The following is a 14529-nucleotide window of genomic DNA, read 5'->3' as shown; positions in this document are numbered from 1 at the left end:
TTTCAACTATTTACCGTATTTTATAATCATTCAAAGCAGGAGGTGGCTAAAACCGGCGTGCTACAGTAATACCAAGCATACCATAGTTAAGGGTATGCGAAGGTCTTTGATTATGAATCCTTAAACTGCACCCATTGTGAATAGATAAGCTTAGGTTTTTTTTTTCCAAACAAAGATACATCTCGCAGGGTTATCAGCATAACCTCTTCGTTCCGGAAGTACAAATGTATGTAATAAATTAATTAATCAATTAATTATATATATTTTTTTCTTTTTAAAGGGCATTTTGACATACAATACGCATAAATCAATTTTTTTTAATAGTCAGTCTTGGCTCAATTGTGAAGATAAAGCGCTATTTGCGCAGGGTAAAATAATGTAGGTCGGTGATAACAAATTGCACAGTTGTGTCCAAAAACTGCAATATAGCCTAATTACCGTATTTTAACGAGTGTAAGGAACCCCCTGCTAAATTTTGGGGCTTAAAATTTCAAAAAAGTTTTCATCAAAGATATTTTTTATTCATCATAGAAACCATTAAATTCCTCATCCCTGTCATCTGATATATTATAATCAGCTACATCAACTAGTTCATTATCATCACCAGTCACTCTCATCATAAATTAAGTCGTCCAGTTGCAAAATTCGTAGAGCACCAACCAGATTTTTTTAGAGAAAGCGAAAAAGAAACTCTTTTAGAATGAATTTTTTGAGCTAACTGCTTGAAATTTTAAATTTTAACGGCATAACATTAACATTTTAACAAGCATCAGCTCAAAAAATACAAACTACAAAAGTTTATTTTTCACTTTCTGTAAAAAAATCTGGTTGGCGCTTAACGAGTTTTGTAACAGGACGATTCAATTGTAAGGATGTACACACTTTTGCAAAACAAAAGAAGCACCATGGAGAAATTGAATGGTTTTTTATTGAAATTAAACATCTGTAAAGCTCATACACAGATAATTAAACGATTAAAAATTCAAAACCGTAGGACCCATCAATGGCTAACAAGTGCACATTGACTGTTCAAATCAGTAATTGGTAAAAATCCCTTTCCCTGGCGGCGATGTTTGCTTGTGTACGTCGATGTGAGGTCATTTGATCATTTTTGTCGCACCGCGGTCATTTTTTGCACACCGGGGCCTACAATTTACTGCCGATTCCGAACGGCAGGCTTGTTATCATACTCATCGAGAGGTTGGTGCGCTAACCCCTCGATGAAGGACTCCCTGCGGTAGCAATTTTTTCTGCGGTCACGTCGTCGTTTCTGTTGTGCCCCCGTGCCAGGAAAGTTTTCTGACAAGGACGAACCGGGTATCGAACTCACACCACCTCTAAACATCCTTTGGTACTTCAGGCGAGTATCTTATCGACCTGGGCTACCGATGTAAGGAGAAATAAAGATTCCTAATCTCATCTTGCGATACATTCTGCTTGGCATTCATCAATTGTTGCTCCAGATCTTCGGCATTTTTGGGTGGCCGAAACTGGCCCATACATGTCCGATTGGCGAAAGGTCAGGTGACCTTGATGGCCCCAGGATGGCGTGCCATGAAGGGTAATACAACTGGCCGCAGGATGTCATTAACATATCATTGAGCTGTTAAAGTTGTACGCAGGACGACTAGAGGTGACCTGCTGTCGTAAGAGATAGCACCCCACACCATCACACAAGGGGTAATAGCTGTATGCCTCTCTAACAAAGGCTGATTGAGATCGCTGGCCCCGGCCCCTCCACACATGGGTTAAATGGTCATCTGCTCCAAGACTGAAGCGGGATTCATCGCAAAGCACTTCATTCCGCTGAAGAGTTCCTTGCAGCAACCATTGCTGCCAGCACCTTTGCACAGCCGTGTCCGTACGGTGCAGGTGGCGGCCTATATGCTCGGTATGACCAGCCAGCTTCACGCATCCAAACTATGCGACCACGTTCGAAGTCGTTCAATTGGATATAAGGTCTTCCACAACGTCGTAACGGCATTATTGGTTGTGTCTCCAGGGAGCTGTAACTCCGATAACGAGAAAAGATAAACCGTCTGCGATTGTTACCTGTTTCATACAATACTAGTTGCGCAGTAGAAAAGCGCGCTATGACCGAAGTTAACATTCACTGGCCTTGAAAATTTTATAATTTGCATACTTGGCATAAAGGAATTTGCATGCGAAATTTCGAGATAAATGGATTATTTTTTAGGGGTAATAGATTTTTTTTTTTTTTTGCAAAAGAGCGTATATGAAACCCCCCTTATTTTTGGGATCCTATTTTTGGCAAAAAGGGGTTCCTTATACACATCAAAATACAGTAGATACATTGATCCTATGCCTCTGCGTGATAAACATTCGAGCGTCACTCATTGGTCGTTTCGTAATTGATGTTTCACAACTATTTTCATAAATAAAACACTTTTTAAAAGCGAAAAAATGGGTATCAGCTGTTCAAATGCCCAACAGCTATAATGTAAAACACGGATCTTTTGGATGCTACTCAAATTTATTATATGGACATTGTTACAACCTAATTCATGAACTACAGTTCCAAAATACATCACATCCTACTCTAGTGTTTACTAATCTGCTGGTACTATTTACCAAAACTCCGAGTAAGATAACGCCAAGCTCACGTTACATCTGAAACGCGCCTTGTTCTCGAAATAAATGAAAGGAGGCAATGGTGTTTTATAACCACCGAGAGAGAGAACAGAGCACTTCAAAGAATATAACTTTTCTTTTCTTACATCATTCTTGTACAGTCACTTGCTGATCTGATAATGATTCTGAATGTAGTCATACACACTTTTTCCTAGCCGTTATCATGTGACCGTATCCAGTTTCGGCGACGCGTAACGCCGGGAAGTGTGGAAACCGAACCCCCTTCGGTATATAGCCAAACGATCTGCAAAAAACCCATTCATTTTTTATAAGTTCGATGAAAAATATTCATTTCTATCTCGATTTACGAAACTTTCGCCACTTCTTGAAATTGTCTGACTTCGTCAACACATGCATTTTTTCTCAAGATCCGAGCACAAATAATACAATCACAACAATCTAATTCTTGGCACTTTAACGATTACCTCTGATCACAGAGGAAAACGATCAACGTGTTCTGGCAAAATCTAAAATTTTGCTCGTGAAAAAGTTCCATCAGCAATTCGAATAGAATGGCCAACTTAATCATTAAAAAATTATTCATGCGCAGGAACACATAAATCTTAGTAATTAGCTAACATTGATTTTCCAGTTTGGAATTGTTTTAGCTAGAACGGGGCCTGAGAAAACCCAGGCACCAGGTCACCATAGCGACTATAAAATCAATAGTGGCACCTAATATTTTGTTTACGTGATAGCTAAACTGGAGTCACAAAATTTTTTGATTTCATGACAAACTCCGCATAGGAAAATGATATAAAGTACCGGAAAAGTCGAAAAAAAGACATTATTCAGGATCGTGTATCTTGTGACTAAAATCATTCTTGGCTCCTAAGAAATTTGCATGATGCCTACATTTCTACTTTTTGATTTGTTAAGCCTTGAGCTACAAAATGTCATTTCCTGCATCTAATTTTTCAAGCTGTTAAAAAAAAAATCTAGATTCATATATTATAAATTGTATAATGGTCTACTCAATGCATTTATTTCCTTTATATGTATCTACTTATGTAAATATGTAATTCATTTCAGGAAGAAAAAAAAGAATTGTATTAAGTATGTTGATCTAAATTCTGAAAGTTCTAACGACCCCACAGGAAAGTTGTACTTTTTCAATTGCTAAACGAGGTAGTTGAAATAGTACAAATAAATGAAAAGAATTATTATTTGATAGGCCTAGTTTAAATGAATGACAACTTCTGTTCATGATTAAAAAAAAATTTGTATTTTCAAACATTATCATAACATTTTGTTTGTAAGAAAAAATAGAGAGAGGCAATTCAGTACTGTTCAGGCTTATGTTTTTGTTATAAAAAGTTTTCACGAAAGCTTTTACTTTGAAAGAAAGTATCATACAATCATAAATTGTGTCACATTTCGTTTTAAATTTGCCATGTACCCAGAATGATTTTTTGCTGTTTTGTTCCACTTTTATAGTTTTAATTCAGGGTGTTTATTGATGCTTCACCATCCAAATGCAAGACAGCAGTTTGAGGGGAAAAAAATCGGGGTTGCCAATAGTGAAAACAATGAAACAAAAAAAATTACAATTAGAAAATAATTTAATTAGTGATTGTGGGAACTGACATTTCATTTTTGAAGCCCAAAATCACTGCAATGTAAATTGAAATGCACATGTAGTACTTTTCTATTTAAATTCTGAACCTTTAAAAATAGGTAGGCCAGAACTTGACAAATCCAAAAAAAAAATTGGCATAAGTCAAATTTTTTACGAGCCAAGCACAGATTTTCTATGAAGAAAAACAATCCTAAATAATGTTTTTTGACTTTTTATGGACATAGTGACCCCTTCCCATTTTGGGAAACATAATTATGAAATCAGAAAATTTCATGTCATCCTTAGTTCCGGGTACACCGATTTTAATCACTTGATTTTTTTTTTATTTAATCATTGATTTAAATCATGAAATTCATATTTCATTTTTCCTTTGTACTACTTCAATAAAAATTACACTGAAGTATAAGTAACCTAGTATGATAAAAATGTTATTCTTGCTAAATAGAAACTCAAAACAAGTCTGAAACTAGTCTAAAATTCAACCAGAAGCTTATTCTAAGTTTTTGATTAAAAGAAATATAAAAGATTAATGAAAAGTTAATTTCATTGTTGGTAAATAATGAAAATAACTTGAAAAACAACTTGAATCTAATCCCTAGATGCAGTGTAGAAAGATAACTGTTCTATTTCCACATTTTGTAGGCCTATTTTGTGCATACAAAAATTACAGAAAAAAAATATACGGAGCTAAACTTAGATATAACTGCACTAAGTATGCCAGGGCTGGACAAATTCCCAGGTATCAGGTCATCATGACAACTAAAAAATTAGTATTGGTGACTAAAATTTTCTTTCTGCGGTTATTTAATTGCAGGCTGAGAGCAGCAAAATGTTGGGAATTAATAGCAGTGTATCTGCCAACATGACAGGTCACTATGCCCTGAAAAAGTCAAAAGAAGCAACATTTTGGACCTTTTCCTTTGGGTAAAAATTTTTTGCCGCCTAAATTATTCCAGCTCCTAGATTTTTTTGCAATTCGTCCAGCCCTGGTCTACCAGTGTTTTGGCTGAAGAGACTGGAATCCATATTATCATTAAGGCAGGTTTCCACCTCATAAAATGTCCATCTTAAATATGTTTCACTGCACAGTAATACCACGGCTTATGTTTTTGGCTAACAAACATGATTCTGGAACAAATTATCTACATTAACCGAGGTATCACTGTATTTGCAGCATAAGAGTACAATCAACTTTTCACAAAAGGCAACTGAAAAAAAATAAATAAATATTTAGCTATCTTGAGAGCAACATTTTTGTGCCTATTTCCGCAGCCTATGGGTCAAATATCAATGTGGCAATGAAATGTCATCAAAAATAATGCTATCAAAGATGCTAAATGACCACTGCCAACTTAAGAAGGGTAAAGAAGTCCCACAACTTTCGGATGAGTAGAACCATGTACAAAAAAACAACTGAGAGTGAAAAGAAATACATGACAAAAAAATTCATATAGTGCTCTATTTGTCGGTCATGTTTCTTAAAAATTTGCTGCTTGTGAATACGTGTAATAGCTGTTCTGTAAAATAAATCTATGTTGTCTGTGAAATTGCTTCATGGTTTGCCATCTGGAGTGCTTATTATCTAGAACACAATACACAAGTTTTTGTTTTTACCATATAGTTCAAACCCTCATATTCTAAACTGTTTGAAACCATCTCATTACCATACATGAGAATATGACATGAAGTTAAAATATTTATAAGCAGGTAAAATACACTGAACTTTAAAAAAGAAAAAGTAAACATAAAGTTATATGATTGATATATCAATTTATTATAGATTTTCTGCTTCAACCACCAGCTTGACAACAAAACATTAAGTACAAAAATCAAATGGCACTTTTATATAAGCAGATTTCAGATTTAAACAGTTGACTGCATGTGGTTCTCTGATAGCATGTTAGTACAACATCAAAAGAAGAAAATCGAATTCGTTTCCACTTTAGAGAGTCAAGGGTTTCTAGTCAACTGTTCCTTTTGGAATGAAATTCACGATTATCATTTATAACAGTGAGGATTGACATTTTTACCAGGACACTGACTAAAAGTAATTTTAGCCATCTAGATGTGGTCAAATATGGTCTAGAAACTTTAATTCAATAATCATTAATTAAAAATTTAAATGATTCAATCCATTAATAATTTTTAATGATTCTCAAATTATTTGTTTTATTAAAATAAATAATAATCAATAAATAATAAAATAATTAAGTGAATTTGAATAGGCTAGTAGTTGTAGAGCCTGCTGCCCTCCCTCCTGTAATTTAAAGGGGAAAACAGTAGCTAAACTGGTTGCCCTGTCTGATTTTCAAGTGCCTTCCCTCTACTAGTTGTGGTCTCGCCTGCTGTAAGAAGAGGGCAGAATGATACCGTGACATCTTCATGGGAAACCAGGGCCGTCATTTCAACTTTTTCCAGGGGGGGGGGGGGCAAAGAGCATGTACTAAAGGTACGCATATATATATTTTGTATACCTATATATATATACACTGAAGAGCCAAAAAAAACTGGTACACCTGCCTAATATTATGTAGGGCCCCCGCGAGCACGCAGAAGTGCTGCAACACGACGTGGCATGGACTCGACTAATGTCTGAAGTAGTGCTGGAGGTAATTGACACCATGAATCCTGCAGGGCTGTCCATAAATCCGTAGGAGTAAGAGGGGGTGGAGATCTCTTCTGAACAGCACGTTGCAAGGCATCCCAGATATGTTCAATAATGTTAATGTCTGGGGATTTTGGTGGCCAGCGGAAGTGTCTAAAGTCAGAAGAGTGTTCCTGGAGCCACTTTGTAGCAATTCTGGACGTGTGGGGTGTCGCATTGTCCTGCTGAAATTGTCCAAGTGCGTCGGAATGCACAATGAACATGAATGGGTGCAGGTGATCAGACAGGATGCTTACGTACCTGTCAGAGTTGTATCTAGACGTATCAGGGGTCCCATATCACGCCAACTGCACACGCCCCATACCATCACAGAGCCTCCACCAGCTTGAACAGTCCCCTGTTGACATGTAGGGTCCATGGATTCATGAGGTTGTCTCCATACCCGTACACGTCCATCAGCTCGAAGCAATTGGAACCGAGACTCGTCAGACCAGGCAACGTGTTTCCAGTCTTCAACAGTCCAATGTTGGTGTTGTCGGGCCCAGGCGAGGCATAAAGCTTTGTGTTGTGCAGTCATCAACACAAGTGGGCCTTCGGCTCCGAAAGCCCATATCTATGTTTCGTTGAATGGTTTGCACGCTGACACTTGTTGATGGCCCAGCAGCACTGAAATCTGCAGCAATTTGCGGAAGGGTTGCAGGTCTGTCACGTTTAATGATTCTCGTCAGTCGTCATTGGTCCCGTTCTTGCATGATCTTTTTCCGGCCGCAGCGATGTTGTAGATTTAATTTTTTACCGGATTCCCGATATTCACGGTACACTCGTGAAAATCCAAATTTCATCGCGACCTCGGAGATGCTCTGTCCCATCTTTCGTGCGCCGACTATAACACCACGTTCAAACTCACTTAAATCTCGATAACCTGCCATTGTAGCAGCAGTAACCGATCTAACAACTATGCCAGACACTTGTTGTGTTATATAGGCGTTGCCGACCACAGCGCCGTACTCTGATTGGTTCCATATCTCTTTATTTGCATACGCATGCCTGTACCAGTTTTTTTGGCTCTTCAGTTTATATACCATTTGTAATGTATTTTCAAAAGCCAGGTATTGGGGGGCAACCAGCCCCCTCCCCCCGGCACTATGTAATGTGCACATAAGAATATAAATTTTTTTGTCATCGGGAGGGGGTGGCGGCAACACTACCCCTTCCCCAAGCTGATTCAACCTTTTTTTTACCATAGGCAACCTTATTTTGTTATATACTGGTATTTTACTTTGATTGTTTTTATAGCACCACTGTGCTATATTTTCTGCACAAGAGGGTTATAATATATAAAACTTGGACCTATACAATTCATTGTAGTTTCTAATCAGCAGCCTTTTTATACTCACAGAGAGGATGGTGCACCAACCCCTTTAGTGTGGAACTCCCGGCAGTAGCAATATTTTTTTCTGGCCATGTTGCCAATTCTGTAGCACCCCCCCCCCTTCCGCATCAGGAAAATTCAAGGACGAGTATCAAACAAAACTCGCAACAACTCTAAATACCGTGTAAAATGTCATACAAAACTACACAATAAACTGCATTTGTCACATCTCCATACCCCATACAGAAACATTTGGTTTGCACCTGTTCCCAGAGAAATTTGTGAATTTAATCACCAATTACTCATATCTGCTGCCTTGGACAATAGCCTATGCTCCTACCCTGCAAATATGCAGTTTGTGGTGGCTATCAAGTATGGGTTATAAGCTACTAAAATTATTGGGGGGCGGGGTAGAAAGAGTGAACTAGAGACACAGGCGTATTATAAAAGGGTGCAGTCAAGTTATAATATAGGCAGGCAAATTCGAGGAATGAATGGTGAACATTTCCATTCAGCTGCGGATTCGTTGGAGAACAATGCAAAACATTCTACTTTGAAGCCTGGTTGTCACGCCCTCTGACAGAAGTGGATTTTTGGTTTTGCCGCCAGAGGGCTACATGAATTTCACCACCCTTTTCCTTGACCACTCATTACTCGAATTTGCCTGCTTGTACAATAACCCGCTTAACCGCACCCTTTTATAATACGCCTGTTCCTGGTTCACTCTTTTGGTTAGCTCCCTCCTCACACACTTTCTATGTCACTCTTTTGATTGCTCACTGGCCTGGTCCCCCACTTTCTAGATCTTTTTTGATTAACATGCTTGTGCACATTTTAGGACAGCTGTTCTCAACTTGTGCTCTGAAGAGCCCTTGGAGCTCTGTGCGAACTTCTCCAAGGGCTCTGCTGCCACTCAATCAAACTATTAGAAAACAGGAAATAAAAAAAATTATTAGAGCTTATTATAAATAGTTTTGAATAATAAAAATAGATCAGTAACTTTGATGGATAGGTAAAAAATTGACGTACTGGGCTCCACCATAGAAAGTATACACCAGAAAGGGCTCTCCAAGTCAAAAAGACTGAAAACCGCTGCTCTAGGATACTCTTTTGGTCATGCTTGCAGATGCTTTAGGTCATTCTTTTGGTCAGTCCCGTGCTCATACTCTTTCTTTTGGTTGCTCCCTGACCTGGTTCCTCTTTTGGTCATTCACATGCTTGCACACGCTTTAGGTCACTCTATTGGTTGTTCACCGACCTGATTCCTCTTTCTAGGTCACTCTTTTGGTGTCGTGTGTTTTAGCCCCCCCCCACCTTCAGAAAGTCTGCAAAAATGATGATACTCTAGTGTTAGTTTTGCTATATTATCAGCTATGATGGTCGATGAAAATTTTATATCCCCCTCAGACCTTAAAGCAGAAAGTTTTGCATTGTTCTCAGTGATGCCACTGTACTCAAATTTACCTTTCTCCCAGGACATATGTTATTTGTAAAATCTATGAAAGTGGGTCCCTCTTGTATGGTTCCCCCCCCCCCCATCACTCAATGGTATCCCTGTGAATCAAATAAATAGTTCATTTCAAAAAACATGTTCAATCCATAGGTTCATCGAAAAAAGGATTAATCTACTAGCTTTCAACTAGGCTTTTTACTTTCATTGTCAAATCAAATTTTTATGCAGTCTTTTCCGAAATTCCAGATATTCAGAGCCATCTCTGGTTTTGCAACGAGCCCTCAGATGACTGGAAATGTTCTGTGGTAAAAATAGCCATAATAGTGTTTTCTACACATTTCTTAAAATTCTTCGATTGCTATGCAGTAGAACTGATTGTTCTGCAACGTATGTCACAGATTGACACATTCTGCCTTGGAAACCTTCAGAGTCAAAATACATGAAAAAAAGTTTAAAAGGAACCAATACCGAGTACCTAGTCCCCACAGTAACCCCACACCTGGAATTTGTCAAGCCCTGCTGCAAATATACTGCGGGACACTTGAGTAATGTGGAACTGCACTGTGGATGACTTAGGCTGGGGTATTACACTATAAAAGTTTTTATGAAATTTGAGAAATTAAATGAATAATCTCATCAGTTACATTTGAGCGAATACAACCGATATGCTCATTGCCTATGCTGCATTCTTCAACTTCGATAAAGAACCACCCTGTCAGACCAGACGTGACCCAGGCTCTGTCCCTCCCGGGGTATAAGCCTTCTACCCGTGTGGGTTGGGTCGGATTGTGGCACCCCGGAACCCCCAAAGCAGAATATGCCAAAATCGGCGCAGTACGTCGCAGAACAATTAGCGCTACTGCAGAACAATTCGGAAGAATTTTAAGAAAAAGTGCAAAAACACTATTACATGTATGGGGATTTTTACCGCAGAACATTTCCAGTCAGCCGAGGGCTCGTCGCAGATCAGTGCTAAACATTCTGCTTTGGGGCCTGGAACCACCAAGGATGGTTCGAGATGATCTAGAAATGTGCCGTAATTTTTACAGGATAAGGTTTGAGGTCGCGGGTCACATCAGATAACTCGGAGGGTAGATTAATGTAACACAAGAGATACCTTGAAACATGTAAAATGAACATGTAAAGCGTTGCAGTGAAATTTTGAACTGCAATGTGAAGCGACCACTGCATTCTCCAGAGATTTTTCACGAATCTTTGACATTGAAATGGGTTGGACTCACCTAAAAGAAGCAATTTGACTTCCCTGGCTTGCCTCTCGCCATCCGCCCTCAAATCCTTGTCGATTTTCTTGGAGCGCTCCACGGCCTCCTTGTCGGTGGCGGAGCTAACTGCACATCCCATCTTCACTCAACAGCAGCAACACAAAATTCCCCAGTCGAAACAAAAAGCTCGAATTCGTAAAATAATTTTTCCCTAAATCAAATGAAAAGTCACGCTTTTCGTCAGCAACAACACATCCTTGTGACCGTTCAGAGCCGGTATCCCAATACAAAAAAAATATACTGAAATCCTTCGGAAGCTTCGTCACTCGACAGTCAATAAATGTATAAAAGACGATTCAGTTCTCGAATAAAAAAAATCCACTCACGACACGAACACGACACTAACTCACGACACGAAAAACTTTTCTATAAAAAAAATAATAAAAATAAAAACCTAAACACTTCCTAACGGATAAACGTCTTTTCGCGTGTGCCAACCGTTCACAGCAAAAAAGCAACTGGTGGTTTTATTACAAAAAATGTACATAAACTTCTCATTTTTTTGAAATCGAGTCCGCGAGACGGCGCTACAAGCAAACAGTAGGAGAGAAATTATTTTTATTAACATGACCATACGTCCCGTATTACTCGCGGCATTCCTGTATTTTGAACAGTAAGACTTTTTTTTTTGGTAAAAATGTCCCGTTTTCTTCTCGTATTTTCAGTGGAGCCAACTAGAATATTTATTCTTTCAAAATCAACAATAGTCTTCCCAACTTTCCAAGTATAATGTGATACCATGGCCATGGCCCCCACATCTTGGAGAGGGACCCCCAGGCTGGAATCTTTTGAGGGCCCCCGGTCATACTTTTCACGGGTCCCTTCTGTAGTAAATTTATAGCGTGAAAAAGTAAAAAATTATGAGAATTGCCCGGGCCCCAGGGCTAGAGCCCTGTCAGCCCCCCCCCCTTTGCGGGGGCCATGACCATGGCTCAAGATTCCTTGAGTGAACTGAAACCAAATTGGTGATTTCTGATTGCGCCAACACTCTATCCCTTTGGCGACCCAGAGTTTTTCTAATCGCCAACGTCTCCAACATACAAATGATGAACCTCGTTATACGTCGCTCAGTTATACGACTATTATATTTGTACGACGTATAGCTTCGGTCGCAGTTAGTTCCAATACAAAATTTAATGTTAAAATAATTCATCTATTTCACGTTTTCTCTTCGACTCGAACTCCGAATCTTTTGAAAAAAACGTCATTTAGGGGTCATTCACGTTAGCCCTGGGTCATTCAAGTATTACGTCAGCATCGGGGGGGGGGGTTCGGATTTGCTGACTTTTGATGACACGGGGGGGGAGGGGGTGTTTCAAGGTTGCTTACGTCATCAACCACCCTTTTTGAATATATGAAATATTCTACGCTGCTGACGAAATTTTGCTGACAAGGGGGGGGGGGTCCAAAAATGGCTAAAAATCTGCTTACGTAATACTTGAATGGCCCCTTACATTAATTACAAAAAACTTCATTACAAATGCACACGATGTTTCTACGCAGTGAAAACGCGTTGCATAATGGCACCGGAAATACTATAAATTTTAGGGTGATTGCTGAGGTACACAGAAATAGCCAGCAAAGCTACGTTAAGAGCGGTTGATAGCCAGTGCTGATGGTTATTTCGAGTGTACCCTTAAGCACAGCGCCGTCATGGGCCCCCGAGCCAAGGGGTTTTTTTGAGGCCCTACCAGGTAAATTCTAGAAAATTTCAACCAAATCTCATTTTTGTGAGGCTTCTCTTCTCTTGAGGCCCCCCGGGCCATGCCCGGGTGTGCCCATGCGTTAAGACGGCACTGCCCTTAAGTGATTTGTTTATTACTTGTTTCTGAGAATATACGCAGACGTAGCGAGCCCCAAAGAAACGGTTTCAATTGTTTTAACGGCCACGTGTCCTTTCAGAATTTTTTCTGTCAATGTTTTCAGCGTTATTGCCAGAGGATAAGTATATACTGTACGTCATTCATATTGCAAGGGATTGTATAGTAATTAAAACAAAAAACAAATTAACTTTTTATTTGGTCACCATGTACAAAAAAACTGGAGTTAGAAAGAGCAAAGGTTGTTGGCTTCTGTCTCTCCTGAAGTTAACAAAAAAGTTCCTGTTCCTAAGTGCAATATATTTGTTGAGATATTTGAATTGAAAAATCACTGAAAAAATGATAGGAAAAAACCGAGGATGCTCAACATTTTGGAAAGCGAGGGTCAAAGTGATCAGGAGTAGTGTTGCAGAGGTCACTTAAGTGATTTATAAATGCACCGCGAGCCGCTTGATCTATAACTGTATCGTGATTGAATTTAGTGATTTGGAGCTGTGCTGTGCGTCACTTTGATGATTTCGTACTGTGCCACGTAGCAAGCACAGTACGGGTCACTTTGTTGATCTGGAACGCTTCCGCAGGCCACTTGATGATCTGAAACCGTTTCGCAAGTAACTTAAGTGATCTGACAATGTACCACTAGCCTCTTGGGGGATGTAGAACAGCGCCGCCGGTCATTCAAGTGATCTGTAAAGGTGCCGTGGTCACTTGAGAGATCTGTAAATGTGCCGCAGGTACATGCACTCAAGTGGTCCTTAAATATGTCATGGGCCGCTTAAGTGATCTGGAAATGTGCCTCGGGACACTTAATGATCTGGATCAGGGCGCAAGTCGCTTAAATGATCTGTAGGGAATACTCGAGAATCACTCAAATGATCTATAAATGTGTCGTGGGTCACTTAAGTGATCTGGAAATGTGCTGCAGGTCACTCGAGTAATTTAGAAATTCGCCGCGGGCTGTTTAAGTGCTCTAAAACTGTGCCGCATTTACTCAAAAGTGACGTATATATTATATGACACGGTCATCGATTTATTTGCCACTTAGTTCGTTTTGAAAGAATTATGTTTGAGGTCGTGGGTCCCATCAGATGATCGCGAGAGCCACATTTGGCCCGCGGGCCAATAGATTGAGTATGTATGGCATAAATAAGGACGGAAAAGCTCATTATACTGTTTTTTCCCGCCTTTTCAGTGATTTTTGAATTCAAACATCTCAGTACTTAGAAACATGATTTTTTTTGGCTCAAAGTAGGCAGGGCAACACAACTTTTTAATTGGATATTTTAGGACAGGGCGATCAAATAAAAAGATAATTTTGTTTTATATATTTTGACAGGCCTACAACCCCTTGCATTATGGATGGCGTATCTGAGGTCTACGCGTCATTTGAATACTTTTCCTAATTGTAAGTATGCCTCTGGAATCACTGGCTATTTTCGTATACACGACAGCAATCATCCTAAATTTTAAGGCTTTTGTGGTGACAATATGCGAGAAGAGCCGTTGCAGCAACGCGTTTTCACTGCGTAGAAAAATTGGTCGCATTTGAAGGATATAAATGAAGGTTTTTCAAAAGATTCCGAGTTTGCGTCGAAGTGAAAACGTCGAATAGTTGAGGTTTTGCGTCGATTGAATGAATTATTTTAACATTAAATTGTATTGGAACCGATTGCGACCGAAGCCAAACGCTCTATAAATGTGAAAGTCGCAGAACTGAGCGACGTATAAACGAGGTTCCACTCTGTATTAATATACCTACTGTATA

At 39.2% G+C, this 14529-nt stretch overlaps 1 protein-coding gene across 1 annotated transcript in view; it reads right to left on the bottom strand.

The window, feature by feature from the left end:
* Galphai (G protein alpha i subunit) overlaps positions 1 to 11404 on the bottom strand; it is a 59231-nt gene extending 47827 nt beyond the window's left edge. The window contains exon 1 of the mRNA XM_089242601.1: positions 10903 to 11404. Coding sequence (XP_089098727.1) covers positions 10903 to 11023 — 121 coding nt within the window. The 5' untranslated portion in view covers positions 11024 to 11404. The remainder of the gene's footprint in view (positions 1 to 10902) is intronic.
* Positions 11405 to 14529: the final 3125 nt, after the last annotated feature.

Source organism: Pholcus phalangioides, unplaced genomic scaffold (assembly GCF_987345545.1).
Source record: "Pholcus phalangioides strain wild (caught in Gottingen) unplaced genomic scaffold, Ppha-v1.0 ptg000015l_1, whole genome shotgun sequence".
In the NCBI taxonomy this organism is placed as follows: domain Eukaryota; kingdom Metazoa; phylum Arthropoda; class Arachnida; order Araneae; family Pholcidae; genus Pholcus; species Pholcus phalangioides.
This window is presented reverse-complemented; position numbering and strand designations above follow the sequence as displayed.